The 14,693-nt window shown below is 39.4% G+C and overlaps 1 protein-coding gene across 3 annotated transcripts; it reads right to left on the bottom strand.

Annotated features, from left to right (window-relative positions):
• Nucleotides 1–445: 445 nt before the first annotated feature.
• UBA3 (ubiquitin like modifier activating enzyme 3) lies at nt 446–13,229 on the bottom strand. 3 transcript variants are annotated; one of them, XM_041464098.1, is made up of 18 exons: nt 13,157–13,229; nt 13,009–13,050; nt 10,146–10,266; nt 9,126–9,206; nt 7,509–7,591; nt 6,884–6,964; nt 6,241–6,284; nt 5,886–5,950; nt 4,920–5,075; nt 4,700–4,802; nt 4,125–4,238; nt 3,267–3,320; nt 2,802–2,838; nt 2,641–2,722; nt 2,038–2,138; nt 1,837–1,900; nt 1,668–1,722; nt 446–1,215 (listed from the first exon to the last, which is right to left on the bottom strand). In XM_041464098.1, the coding sequence occupies exons 3-18, from the start codon at nt 10,263–10,265 to the stop codon at nt 1,127–1,129; spliced, it is 1,329 nt and encodes a 442-aa protein (XP_041320032.1). In that variant the 5' UTR covers nt 10,266; nt 13,009–13,050; nt 13,157–13,229; the 3' UTR covers nt 446–1,126. The 3 variants fall into 3 exon arrangements, with proteins under 3 accessions (XP_041320032.1, XP_041320016.1, XP_041320023.1); XM_041464082.1 differs by having other exon boundaries at nt 13,168–13,216; XM_041464089.1 differs by lacking the exon at nt 13,009–13,050 and having other exon boundaries at nt 13,168–13,208.
• Nucleotides 13,230–14,693: the final 1,464 nt, after the last annotated feature.

Raw genomic sequence — 14,693 nt, 5'->3', positions numbered from 1 at the left:
GCCACAGCTCCTCTGGGCAACCAGCGCCAGCCCCTCGCCACCCTCACAGGAAAGTTTCTTCCGAGTATCTAACCTAATTTACCCTTTTCCAGTTTGTACCCGTTACTCTTTGTCCTATTCCCCTATTTCCCCTCGTTCAATTTGTTCCCATTACTCCTCGTCCTATTCCTCTGTTTCCCCTCCTTCCATTTGTACCACTATTCCATGTCCTATCCCTTTATTTTCCGCCTCATTCAATTTGTACCCATTAAGCCTCATCCTTTTAAACTATGCAGTTCATGGTTAAAAAACTGTCAACTTCAAACACAGCTAACATACCAGACTAGAATTCACTGGCACTCCTTAAGTCTCTGACTAAAGCAGCCAAATGATGCCCCAGATTTGTGGAGGCATCATATATGGAGGTTATAAATGAATGCCCACAGAAAAGCCACAAGCTCAGGTGTCTTTCTGATTTTTTTATTAATAAATACCTTAACAGCACCAATGATATTTGAACATAATTTTGCAATGCTGTGCATGGCGGCTGCTTGGGGACAGTGAGGAGACACATCTGTATTTTCATGTATAGTTGATAATTTTCTCCTTTTGTGTTTCTTGAAACAAAGCCATCTCTTCCATATTTAACACCTTTCATAAAATTGATCAAATCAATACCAAGTAAGAGGAAAATCCTCATTTTAATCTACTGCCTCCTTTGGTTTAAGGTGACTCAGTAAGTCTCAGGAGTGCTACAACTTACAACCAGATTGCTGTGGTTCCTTTTAAAAACATCTTTTCTTTGCATATATGTGTGCACACATTGAAAACAAGACTTTTGGCCACCTTAAAGTTCCATGTGTTTGAAAGTACATTAGCATGAACATTTTGACAACAAAACCTGGGAAAAGTGTATCTATACATCAGAGGTCTGTACATGAATAAGCATTTATACAAATATAATCCACCAAATATTGGCTTCTACGTACAATTCTGAAATATGGTGATTCATTTAGATTTCCTAACCTTCAACCATGCTGGCACTAACAGGAACATTTCAGGCTGCCTTAACACCCACAGAGTATGTTTGTTTTATAAGGTGGGCACAGATTTCTCTTGCTGTATTTGCACTTTACTTATGAATAAATTAAGTGGTAAAGTGAAGTTTGAACAACATAGTCTGTGGTGTAGTAACATCAGCAACTGCAAGTTCCTGGCCATCCACAAGCCCCAGTTCTGAAACAGAAAGAAAAACTTAATTAATTTAATTAAACCCATGTGCTTTGCCTTTCCAAGAAGCCAAAAAAAAATTAGAAATGCTATCCCCACAAACTGTAAATGTGATTAAAAAAAGCTGCAAACAGCTCACTGGCTAAGTTAATATTAATCTAATTTAACCAGGAAACAGAACTTGTTGAGAAATATATATAAAACTGTACTGGAGAGTGTGTAGGTTACAGCAGTTATTTGGTTGCTTTGTTGCAATGTTCTGTGCATCTGCCTGCACTTCACCTTTAAACAATTAATATACCTGAGAAATGTGAAACTAAAATTGAATGTGTATTGAATGTAAAAGGACAGTGAAGCAAATTCTACTGCATAATGCAAGATAAGGCTAAATATCCACACAGAGGGGTGAAACTGACTTTCTCTAACTTGAAAATCAACACCTGACAGCCCCATGATACCTTTTAGTGTCTTGGAAAGATTTGGCCTTGTTCGTTCTTCAATTGAAGCTACTGTCTGCAAATTAAAAAAAAAAAACAAAAAAAAAACCAAGTTTGGTTTTTTTTTTTTTAATTCAGTAAATTTAAGTAAATTCAGAATAACAAAGTCAATTATGTATGTTCAGATTACCTGTAAATAAAGTGTTTTATTTCCCCCATACATCGTTGCTGTGATTGCAGGAGATTTCATCTGCCTATATATAAAACATTTAAAAACAAACAAACAAACAAAACAAAACCAGGCAATCAGGTTAAAAATACATTTTAAAATTACCTTTTATAAGCAATAAACCAACAAATTATCAAATTACTCAGAATGGTTGCAACTTACAATGAAGCATTATTTGTTAAGTAATCCAGGATCTCCTGCAATTTAGCTGATGGGGAAATCTCTATGTTTTGGGGAAGCTGGCTGCAGGCTGGACAGTTCTCCTACCACAAAACAGCACAAGAATACACATTATGTTAAAGGTGATTTTAGAAATACTGCTAGTAAGGTCTCAAAAGTGTTTGTGTGTGCTTTTTTTTTTGATATTTTAGCTCTAGATATATTAATAGCTGGAAATATTAATGACAAAACCCATTTCCTTCTGAAGTCTGTCACTGATTGGCTCCCAACAGCACCTAAGTATTTATGAATGACAAGTTTCATCTGACATAAAATCCAATACTACAAACTTTCAGATCAGTTTTTGCCATAACGTCTTTTTGAGAAGATCTGCCCATGAGTCACCTTAGGTTTGAGGATCTTGTTTTGTAGCTCTACTTTGCAGAAATAGCAGACCACTATATCTAGTTTCCACTTTTAAAACTTCAGAAATATTATCATTCAGTGCCAGGGGCCAATTGATTCAATACTGAGGTTCAGGAATACACACAAAGTGCATAAATACAAATCAAGGAAACAACCCTTCAAGTCTTTAATGGCACTAACCTTTCTTTCAGCTTCAAAACTGTATGTATATAATCCATCCACATCATTGAACACCAAATAGTTGTTAAGAGGAACATATGCACTGTAATGATAAATATGTCAGTGTTGATACATGGCATTCTGCTGGAAATGATGTTTGTAATTAATAAGAAATTAAATACCTTGTGGCTATCTTAAAAACTTCCGTCGCGCAAACAGCTGGAATGAGAAAAAAGAGTTTCTTCACCTGGCTCTAGCAGATATGGAGACATCACAAAGTTGTACAAAAAGTGATAAAAACAATCAAGTATAACAGTCTATGAAGAGAAAAAGAAACATCTGAAGGTAGCTGGTAGTTCTGTGCATTAACACCACAGATTTGGCACTAATCAGAGACTATGCCAAGCCTATGCACTGTGTTTTTCAGTTTTTCTCCCCAGTCTTAAATGCTTTTGCTGTCTCCCAGAGTCATAACATTTATCCAGTCACATACAGTTTCTCTATGGAAAACAGAAATAAGACTGTAAGAACAGACCAGACACATTTAAAATTTACTATTATCCTCTCCAGGTTCTCAATTCCAAATTGTTGTCCCACAAAACTCTCAAGTCAGTAAAGTAGAAGTAAAATGAGTTCTTACAGCATACCTGCAATTACTGCATTTGTAGAAGCTACTGCTGGAATAATTCGTTTAACCACCCCTGTAAAAACAAAACATACAGCTCTTTGTTTTCTAAGAAACTCTATTGAGAGGCTACTTTTAGACAGAATAATTTCAGAGGGTGGGTCCTAAGGTACTTTCAAGTGTCCAGGAATTTCTGTAACAAACAGGTATAATGCATGCTGCTGCAGTACTTGGGCACTTTTTATTTTAGGAATGGATAAAGCACATTGAAAAAAAGCAGGTATCAAACAAAGAGAACTACTGAACAAACTCTGAAAGCAAGAATTCTCTATTTAGTATGGGGAAATTAAAACTCTGTTCTTTTCCTGTTAAACTGGGGAAATGAACAAAGGAAAGAAGGTTGAGTTTTCTATTTGGATAGTGTTTGAAATGCTGATTAAATGAGTGTCAGCATACTGCACTAGCATGTGAACAGAGGCAGGGACAGCAGACAGGAACAGATGCTATAGACTTAACCAGTCTGAACTGGCACAAAATGTTGCTAAAAAAGACAATCAAGTCCTTTTGTTTCTACTCTTTGACCCAGCAAGAGTGGTCACCATGTAATGTAAACTGTGGAGTTGCTCCAAGTTAAAAATAAAATAGGAAAAAGAATGTTCAGTTTTATCCCAGATAAGTTCCTCTGATTCATCATGAATGCCTGAACATCTGATTTGTCATAAAAATATTTGTGCTGGCACAGGAAACAAGCTGCTTGTTTCTGTTTTAAGGGTGAGGAGAACTATCCCAGCACAGCTGCCAGCTTAGTCATAACAAATACAAAGAATGCCAATCCAGCCTAGATGCAAATGCCACCACTTGGTGAAATGCCATCCCTTACCTTGGGTGAGTCTGTAGGTAACACCTTTAATATTGAATTGTGATGCTCTTTCTAAAGACTTCTGATAAATCCACTGTATATGTTCAGGGTCATCTCCATCCAATGCAATACCTTCTACAGTAGAGAATTTACAGATAAATTGCAATTATAAAAGTTCTTCTGAAACACAGCATTCTTTCTTGTCTAAAAAAATCCCTGGTTTAATTTTTAATGAATACCCCATAAAGCTTTTGAAACTTGACATTTTAAAGAACAAAAATATTATTTTTACAAATATCTTTAGTTTAAACACATCCTATACATAAACTATCATCACTGCAGAATTTATAGAGCTGTTACAGGTTACATTTTAATTCAGGAAAGACACTGCAGTGTGAGAAACATGAGCAAATATGGAACTGGAGAGTGAGTTCAAGAAGAGAAAATCCATCTCCAGCTCAGAGGAGGTTTAGATTCAATATGAAAATGAACCACACAAGGTTACGAGGCAGGATTGTTTTATTAAAAGTATACATCCCACTCAAGTTAATTAAAGGAGAAATGTTCCTTTAGCACCATTACAATACATTAATTACCTCCAAAAGGCTGCTCCTTTGGCCACTGCAATATCCTGACATACTCAATGCAATGCTCTGGCAGTCTGGGCATGGATGCTATGGTGCACATGGGAAAATTGACCTGGTTGGGCAGGGGAGGAAAACCAGAAGAAACCACGAGACATTAGATGTAGTACTAAGAAAAGAAACCAGCAAAGCAAAGGAATATGAAAAATGGCAATTTCACTGGGGGAATTACCTGTGGTGGGTAAAGTGCAAGCGTGCATTCAACACACGCTGTCATACCAGGAATAATCACACGGACATTGCCTTTGAAACCTTCTGTCCCTCCATCTATCAGAGGTATGATGGAACTCGGGTCCAGGACACCATCTTCATAATGCAAAAATGACATCTAACAAATAAAGGGGGTGGGGGGTTGGCTTTTGTTTGGTTTGGGTTTTTAAACAAGATGCAGGAAGAAAAAAAAAACTAAAATTTTATTCTTAAAGGTACATCCAACTACTGAGTGCTTAATGTACAGGTTATTTTAAGGGTAATAAAACACTACCTATTTGTCAGTGCACAAGCCTTTATCAACCATCTTCACCCTCTACCTTCTCCCCTTACTCCCCTCATAAATGCTATTATTTGCTATCTATGTTCTTATAGTTCATCAGAACAAATGGTTGAAGGTTTGATTCTTGATTTTCTTTTTTTCTTTCGTCTTTTCTTTTTTATTTTAGCACAGGTAGATACTCCAGATCATTGTTTTACCAACAAATTCACAATTATAAAATTACCATCTTTCTGGTCACTGAATTCTGTAACAGTGCAGCTCCAAATAATGGCGTTTACAAGTTGCAGCATAATAAATACTGTTTGGGCAATGAAGAAAACATTCACAATGGGAGCATCCAGAGCAGCTCTGGAGCTTTCTTTCTTGATTTTTAAAAGATGACTGCAGAAGGCCACAAGCAATGTAACCTAACTGAAATCATCCCTGCAGGGCACTGCACAAATGTTGGCTAACACTTCTCAAGAAAAGGGCAAGTAAGAGAGCCTGCATTTCATCCTGCTCACAGAAAGAAAACAGAAATAGGTGTACAGAAAGCTGTTTCAACAGCCCTCATTCATCTTCATGACACATTCTACACAAGTATGTCTAATTTTAGTCATCTAAACACAAGCAATCATCAGGCATTAAGAAGATTGAAAACTTTACCAGCATGCCATTTATCCATCTTCTTGCAATTATAGAGTCCAGCCCACAAACAATAATATGAAACTCTAGGGAGAAAAAAACATTATTCAAAATCTACACTAATGCAGACTTCCTAAGACAAGCAAAGTATTCTGTCCATAACAGGGACACTGACAGCAGCTTAGCTATCTCCTCTAGACTACCTGCATCACAGGTGTATTTAAATTTTGTCTACATGTTACTTCTACTTCCAGAATACTGTGGAAGACTAAAATAATGAGCAAGCAAACTACCAGGAAAAGCAGTGAGCAGCAACATCTGCAAGGGTCCCCTAAAGCACCAGTGGGTGTTTGTCAGGAGAACAAATGCCACTTACGTCGATAGAAGCTTTCATCCATGTCTTGAATCTTTTTAAAATATCTGAATGCAGGCCCAGTAAAGGAATACATTTATAGTTAAGTTAATTGTTTTCTATTTGCTAACCTAAAGCTAAAATATTATCTAATTTATTACTCTAATTCTACACAACACCTAAAAAACGATGTGATCTGAGATTAAATTCCCACAGCTGAAGCTGTAACATCTCACAAAACCATCAAAGAGCACAATGGAATAGTCCTAGACAGCAAAGTTCAGCAGGTGAAATATTTAGGAAGCTCAAAATATGAGCTCTCACAAAGTCCTTTATCAGTAAGTGCTGCTCTATGTTTGTAAACTAATGCCTCCTACCAGTGCTTACTCACAACTCTCTGGTGAATAATTCCAATATCTCAGTGAAAATTACAATATTGCACCTGAATAAAAAGACTCAGTGGAAAAATACCAAATAATTTCTGAGCCTTTCCCATGCAGATTCCCTGTATGTTAATAGCACAGAGAAAGAATTCTCAACTCACCAGCTGAATGAACGTGTTCTTTATTGTATGAGAAACAGGATGGCAGCAGAATACTTTGGATACTCTTACCACCCACAGTTTTCTAGGATATAGAAGCCTTCAGGCTTCTCTGTGAAAGGATACGGTACCACAGCACAGTTCGGAATGCGACTGTTCAGGAATTCTGCTGCAACTTCTGCTTTTGGTCGCCCCACATCCTTCGCTCTGGGAAAAAACCAAGCAATTCCAAAAGCTTTATTCTAGCAGATTTTGTCTTTCCAATCTCTATGCATTACAATACTGAATTAAGTGGCTAATTGTTACTTTATTTTTATTTAATTGGGTAATGTTAAGGTATCCAACCCAAACCATTCCATGATCCATGTAAAGCATGAGATGTGAGAGTTGTAGAATTTATCTACGGTTATCAGCACCAAAAGCATACAATGATTGTTCAGTGTACTTGGGTGAAAAAGGTACCAGAAAATCTGAGATCTCAATCCGTGTGCATTTATTCCTTGGTGTCACCTTTTCCATTAGCTGTACTGGAATGGCAAGGAACATAGGTTGATTTTCTTCATGCCACAGAGCCCAAAATAAGAAGAAATCACATGCAATTTTTAGTTAATTCTGAGTTCTATTGTGACATGAAGGTCCATCTTTAATGACCTCTTGTCCAACCAAAATAATGAATATATTAACATGTTTTATTTAGGTACATTTTAAAAAAAACAGAAGTTAAACTGTGAAAATGTAAAATATCACTCACCGAAACAAAAACTGTCGATTAAGGTTAGAAACATCTATAGTATCCATGTCAATGACATGGATCTGTCTGAAGCCAGACAGTGCCTGGGAAAAGAGAAGGACAGCTTCATTAAACAGGAAATCAAATGCTCCCAAAGCTCCAGAATTCACTCCACATGCCAAAACAGCAACCTTGGGAGGAACAAATGTATTTGCTCCTCACTGCCTGTGCAGACAGGTACATGGTCATTCTTTGTTCAAAGGGTTTTGTTGGGCTGCTAATGCTGATATTCAGAGAGATGGAATTAAAATCATTCCAACAGTGAAAGACAATGCTCTCCTGAAGGCAGTATTGCTTTGGCCTACTTAATGCTAGCACAGGGAAGCCAACAGCAGGCTGATCTACAAGGGGAAACTGCAGTATTCCTTCATGGCTGGAGTAAATCAAGAGTCCATTGGGGGAAAAAAGCACAGAATTTAAACAAATACCATAAGCACTTCCATGCCTGGTAGGAATAGGAAAAACTAAGTTTATTTCCTTTAAAAGGCTTTTTTAAAATTGCTGTTGAGGTTTGGGACATTAACCATTTCACATAAATGGCATAAATGAGTCTGGCATATCGACCCAGAGATCACAGTTCAAAACAAGGCAGCATCCCTCATGGCATTCAGTGCTGAAGGAGATGGCAAACACAGAAATCACCTCCCTATCTAAGAACACACTGAACCTCTGACAGAAGCTCTGCCTCGTTTCCATTTGCATGCAGGCCATCACTACATCTAGCTAATAATTTCACAGTAAAAATGCCTTAAAATTGTATTGTGGGTCTGATCTGGTAAAGTAGTAACATCACTCACACACACAGAAACGATGTCAACTGCAGTTAAAGGGAAATAAATGCTGTAAAACATGGGGTTTAGAGAAAAGAAGTGAGCTGTGATGGTCTGAAGTGACTGAAAAATTTCAATCATATAGAAAATATTACTTAAATTTCCCTTTAAGACTTCATCTTTTTAAATGTAAAGACTTTGAAACTTTTCCCTTTACATTTTCTGAACAAACAGAGCTATCCCATGCATAAAAAGAGATACACAGAAATCCTTGTTCTTAAATAGAAACATGGGGAAGTAGAGTAATGGTCCAAACTAGCAAACTCAAATGGGATCATACTGATACACTGAGGGCTTGTGGGATAAAAACCACAGTAACAGGGTAATTAAACTTTCATTTCAAACAACACTTTGTAGCATTATGAGCATGATTTGTCCTTAGTTGACTTCACTTCCCTAGATCTGGCAATTAGGGAAAATCACCAATATCAGACTGGATATAAGGCTGCACATAAAATTTTGGCTGCTCTTCATACAAAGCAACCTGTTGTACCTCAAGACAAGCTTTGAGATAGCTGAATAAATAAGATGCAACATATGAAAATACCACCTTTCCAGTGCATTCTTCATCTTTATTGTCTGTACCAACATGTATTTTACATATGTTGATTAAAACCTAAAATTGTAGAAGCTATATACAACCTGAAGTCCAAAATTAGCTAATTAAAAAAGACAGTTTTGTCAAAGAAACAAAGAAAAATAAACAGAGAATATTCTAAGAAGAAAAGGGTTAAAACACAGTAATTACCAGGTTTTTCAGGAGTTCACATCCTAATCCTCCTGCTCCAATAACTAGCACTTTACATGTGCTTAACAAAAAATCAAGAGCCTGCAGAAAACATAAAGCAAAAAATTAATACAATTTGTGCTTTGTTTCACAACCCTTACAAACAAGTTACCACAACTTTTCAGTGCCTAGTGAGTTACAGATAAAGCAGCTTTCCATTTGCAGGAGTAATTACATATTGGACTTTAATCAGTTGTTAAGTTCATGCAGTTCCTATCCCCATTTAGAGACAATCAAGACCTTTGCTGATATCAGTATATTACTTTTATATTACTTTTGACCATGAAAAAAGCCAGGTCCACTCTTATTATTATTTGGTTTAAGGTGATAATGCTTTCCTTCTTCAGATATTTCACATATATATTATACAAAATAAATCTAAACAGATAGACAACATTGCTGGACAGAAAAAAATTGAAACTGTTAAGTATGTAACTGCTTTCTGTGAATTGTTCTACTTCACCCATCTCCAACTAGTAAATAATGGAACAGTACATTAAAAAGCTAACAGGAAAATACTTTCAACCAAAAGCTCTGAAACAAAATATTCAACAAAAGAAGAAAAGCAGAATAAATATTTAAAACAGCCTACCCTACTATACACCTTATCCTGTTCTCAAAGTATTCATATTAACACTAATTTCTTCTTTAAGTACAATAAATTCCTCATTGTATCAAATTACTTTAAAATGGAGATTTAAATGCTACTATTTTTCCATGTAAAACTCAAAAACAGCATAATTCATACATTGCTTTATATTTATACATGATGACAGCAAGCTTGAAGTTGACAGTGTACAACTTAAAAATACAAACTTATAAAAAGAACACAACATGTTCTCCTAATGTTCAACTGATTAAAACACAAGCTTTTCATGCAGCTTCAGTACTCACACATTGCTGGTGGTCAATTAATGAACCTGTTGACATTAACTTGCAACACACTCTACAGATATTTGATTGAAATTAAGTCTTTCTCACTTGAGTGCCTGGCTCGAAATCGGGATGTGTGAATGGTCCTGATCGCTCCAGGAACTTCTTAACATGGTTCCAGCGACCTTCCCAGTCTGCAGAGTCCCCACACCCACCATCAACAGCCATTCTGCACAGAACACAGTAAATTCAGCTGCAACATCAGACAGGAAAAACCACACCTCCAACTCTCTATGCAAAGAATACCTAAAGTATTGATCATTCATACAAATGCATCTGCATATTCTTTATGACTGCAAGTTATGCACATGAGCATTTGCATGAGTGGGTTTTATTTGTGGAACTAGAAAGCAGTAATATAAATATGCACAGAGGGGAAGAACAACCCAGGCATTTCAATAAACCCACTGATTTAACTGTTACTAGTAAAAGTTGACCTGCAGTTCAAAAAAGGGCTCAGTATTACTACTTTTGTTTCCCTCAAATTTGAAGAAGACACTGAAAAAAAAAAAAAACTTGTTCCTTTCAATTTTGAGGGTGATCATTTTTTCATCAGTCAAGTCTTGTATCTTTTTTTGACAGACTTATCAGTCTGCAACTGCAATTGTGAGGCTCTGAATAAATTACAGTAACATGCCCCAACATCATCCTCTGAATCTTCAGGGCAGTTTATTTAGACAAGTATTTTTAAAAGACATGAATCTTGAATGTTCTTCACCCTCAAGTGGTACCATGGAATTAGAACTGCCCCATTTTTCAGGTATCCTTGAGCCTGTCTGCAGTAACAGTCTCACTTGAAAAAAATGAATGTTTGCAGTTATCTTCCTTTAAATTTTCAAGGCAGAATTTTACATTAAATACTCCAATACCCTTTTTTCTTTTTGCAGGTCACTTTTAATAGTACGAAAGTATAGATTTAAAAGTTTAAGAGACTTACTGGAATAGTTCAAAATCAGCTCTCAAGTAATGTTCTACTATAAGATCAACACCTCCTTCCCTATTAAATAAATCGAGTTCTACTCAATAAATATGATTATGTTCTACGTTAATATAAAACTAAGCTTGTTAAAATAAGCCAATCCTGAGTAGCAAAGGATGTGTCACCACTGATAAAGTGTTACCTGCTTTCTCCTATGAAGCACTATGAAAACACTTGTCTAATAACTCTTGGGTAATGTTTAGAATTTATTATAACTTCCTCATAACTCATCTCAAAATCAAAGGTATGTGTGGTGAAAACATCTGGAGTGAATTCCTTTATCTTCACAGAATTCAGAACTTGGACAACACAGTATGCCAATTGTAACTGAACTTACAGGCAATGATTTTGCAAAAAATTTTCAGTGACATGGAAAAACTTCTCTGAACTGCAGAAATAAATTATAATTCACCTGTGATGTCCCTGCCCATGGCAGCGGGTTGGAAGAGGAAGATCTTTAAGGACCCTTCCAACCCAAACCATTCTAGGATCCTATGAAAATTTGATTGCAGACTGAACTCTCCTCATTAACTGTTGAGGGAAGTTACTCACTACATGAGCAGTTAAGTAAAACCTACAAAAATTACTTGAATTCATAAGGTTCTTTCAACCCCAGATGCACTTTCATATCTCCTCCAGTTTTCACAATAATGTGAAAATACAATATTTCACATAAAGGTGAATGGTACAAATAAACAAAACACCCCCTCTGCAGAACCCCTCGTCTGCTGTACAACAGATTTCAGGAGGTGTTTAAGCACTGACTTAAGCAAATAAAATGGGTCAAGAGTCATCACAAAAGCTGCTTCTATGGATATTACAGTTTTTAGCATTACTGGAAGAGAGTGTAGAAGCTGTATTTGGTGACATTAAGAACAATTTTTTTTTATTCTTTTATATAGTCCCTATAAACAGTAACTAAACAGCAGCACTCCTTTTCTGTTTAGTTGTGCAATTCTGTTTAGATGTGTATTTCCCTTCCTAATTGATAAAAATGCTAAGATCTAGTTTCACTTTTGCAATTAGACTACAGTTCGTTTTTCAGAGGGTTGGACACTGTGGAGATCTGAAAAACATCCATAACTCAACCTGAGATTTTATGTTTTATTTCACAGACAGTTTTCTCAAGTTTCTCAGGTTTATTTTTTGTGCTGTTACAGCATGACCAAGTATAAGATTTCAACAACATTCTGATTTATTTCATGGAGTTATTTCCATTTTAAATTTTGTTTGAAATATCAGAGCACCACAGTCCTTATATCGCTTTAAGCTCAGACTTTTCCCTGCCACCTTCACATCTCCAAAGCTCCATGCTTTTGGGGGACTTGGCATGCACCCCTCCCATCCCACATGCCCCGGGAATGCTGTGGCCCCATCCCGACACACATGCACTGCCAGTGCCACACATGGAATGGAATAGTTAAGGGATGGAAGCAGATGATGTTAAAGATTTCTCAACATTCGTTTTCACGGCCTTTAAGGCAGGCGAGTAGATTTTTTGAAAGAGTTTTAATGTGCAGAGACAACTGTTCTGCAGTCTGAATTTTTAATTTTCAGTCAAAAAACTTAAGTCACCTGCTTCTAGCCTAGAGGCCCTCCCAGGTCCCTGACCGGCAAGGCAGCTTTCCCCCCTCTCGTCACCAAGCTCTTCAGCACACCATGCCAAGCTGCGAGCCCGCAACTCGCACCCCGCTCCGGGGCAGCCCCTCGCTCCTCTCCCCGGGGGCTTCCTCTCCCCCAGCCCTCGCTGCTCAAGGGCCCTGCCCCACCTACGGCAGCTCTCCTGGCGCTCCCTCCTCCCTGCCCGCGCCTCCCGCGGGCCCCGCCGCCTCCTCCCAGCCCTCAGCTCCTGCGGGGCTGCGGCTCGCCCTCACCTACCCCCGCCCCAGCAAGCGCTGCCCCTGCCCCGCTCGCCCGCAGCCCCGCACTAACCCATCCGCCAGCAGCTCCTCTAGCCTCCTTCTTTTCTTCTCCCTAAAAGAGAGAGAATAAAAGAAGGGTCAGTATCGCGCTACAGAGACCGGGGAGGAGGGAGAGGGGACCCCGGGCCCGGGGCAGGGCCGGCCGAGCACGCACATACAGGGCACTTACGGTTCCTCACCATCCGCCATAGTTCCCTCTGCTTCCCACAGTGCCCCGCGAGCGGCGGGGCGGGCCCGGGCCCGGCGGGCTGAGCGCGGCCCGGGCGGCGGCGATGGCGGCGATAGCGGCGACTGTGGTGACAGTGCCGATAGTGGCGATAACCGGCACGGACAACCGCGATCCCTGACACAGAGGCTCCCTCCCGTCCTGCCTGCCCGCACCCGAGGGATCTCCCTGCCCCCGTCTCTCTGGTGGTCACAGAGTCCAATGGTCTGGCTTCAAAGCCCATCCAGTTTCACCCCTGCCATGGCAGGGACACTTTCCGCTACCCCAGGTCGCTCCAAGCCCCGTCCCACCTGGCCTTGAACACTCCCAGGGATGGGACAACCATCTGGGCAGTTTGTCTGGACAACCTGTGCCAGGGCCTCACCACCCTCACAGGGAAATATTTCTTCGTAATATTTAATCTAAACCCACCGTCCATCAGTTTGAAGCCATTCCCTGTTGTCCTATCACTCCAGGCCAATGTAAATAGTCTCCTTCCATCTTTCCTGAAGCCTCCCTTCAGGTACTGGAAGGCCACAATTAGGTCATGCCAGAGCCTCCTCTTCCCCAGGCTGAACCATCCCAATTCCCTCAGCCTTTCCTCATAGCAGAGCTGCTCCGGCCTCCTCTGGACTCAGAACTTCCTGGGAGCCATGGACGGCATCCTCAGGGACAAAGTGTGGAGATCATGGTGCCTTAAAGCCTTCAGGAAGGCTGAAACCCAAATGTGATCTCCGGGCTGGTCGCTGCCTGCCACAATGGCTTTTGTCTTATCAGCATTCCCTGGACAGGGACCACCATAAGCCATAACAATGTAGGCCAGGAAGCTGATGAGCAGGACTAACTTGGGCTGTGCTCAAGTCTTGGGCTCCCAAACTTCAGGGATGTAAATCCTTCAGGGATGGAGCTGTGAGCAGCAAGTGCCAGCCTGCTTACATTTGGAGAAGGATTTTGATGCAGGGTAGCGCAGCAAACCCTGGGTGCTGTGTGACGCTCGAGCCATGGTGGCTGAAGTGTGAAAGCCTGAAAACACAAGTGTTCCAACATGGACTGCTGGGGTCAAAACACCACAGCTGCTGGCACCAACCTTTCCCTCCAAAGGCATGGTCACCCTGTTGCCCATTTTAGGAGCTCTCTAAACACAGAGTCTGGTTTAGAAAAGAGACATTGTTTAATCTGCACAGGCGGAAGTTTCCACAAATCAAGCACCCCAAAGGGGTAAAGAGTTCTACCTATTATATAGTAAAATTTACATGAACCCGCCTACTTACTACACATTCCCCGCCCTCCTAATGCATATTTATTTAGGTGATGTAATCTTACGCAATGCCTGAAACCCGAAGTTCTTTTTTCCATTAGACAAATTCTATTGTAGAAATGATCAGGCGGCATCAGTTACTTTGCAAAAGGTGAGAAAATTCAGCCTGAAGGCAGAAAATTCAGCTTGAAGACATCAAGCCCACTAGCAGAGCCCCCCTGCCACGGGACAC

The sequence above is a fragment of the Pyrgilauda ruficollis genome, unplaced genomic scaffold (genome assembly GCF_017590135.1).
Source record: "Pyrgilauda ruficollis isolate IOZ18807 unplaced genomic scaffold, ASM1759013v1 scaffold10, whole genome shotgun sequence".
Classification (NCBI taxonomy): domain Eukaryota; kingdom Metazoa; phylum Chordata; class Aves; order Passeriformes; family Passeridae; genus Pyrgilauda; species Pyrgilauda ruficollis.
This window is presented reverse-complemented; position numbering and strand designations above follow the sequence as displayed.

Coding starts and splice junctions, on each gene's coding strand:
- UBA3 (XM_041464082.1), bottom strand. CDS start 13,187: ATGGCGGATGGTGAGGAACC. Junction 6,965..7,508: donor AATCGACAGTTTTTGTTTCG/GTGAGTGATATT, acceptor GTTTTTTCCCAG/AGCGAAGGATGTGGGGCGAC. Junction 2,723..2,801: donor GTTTTTAAGATAGCCACAAG/GTATTTAATTTC, acceptor TTATCATTACAG/TGCATATGTTCCTCTTAACA.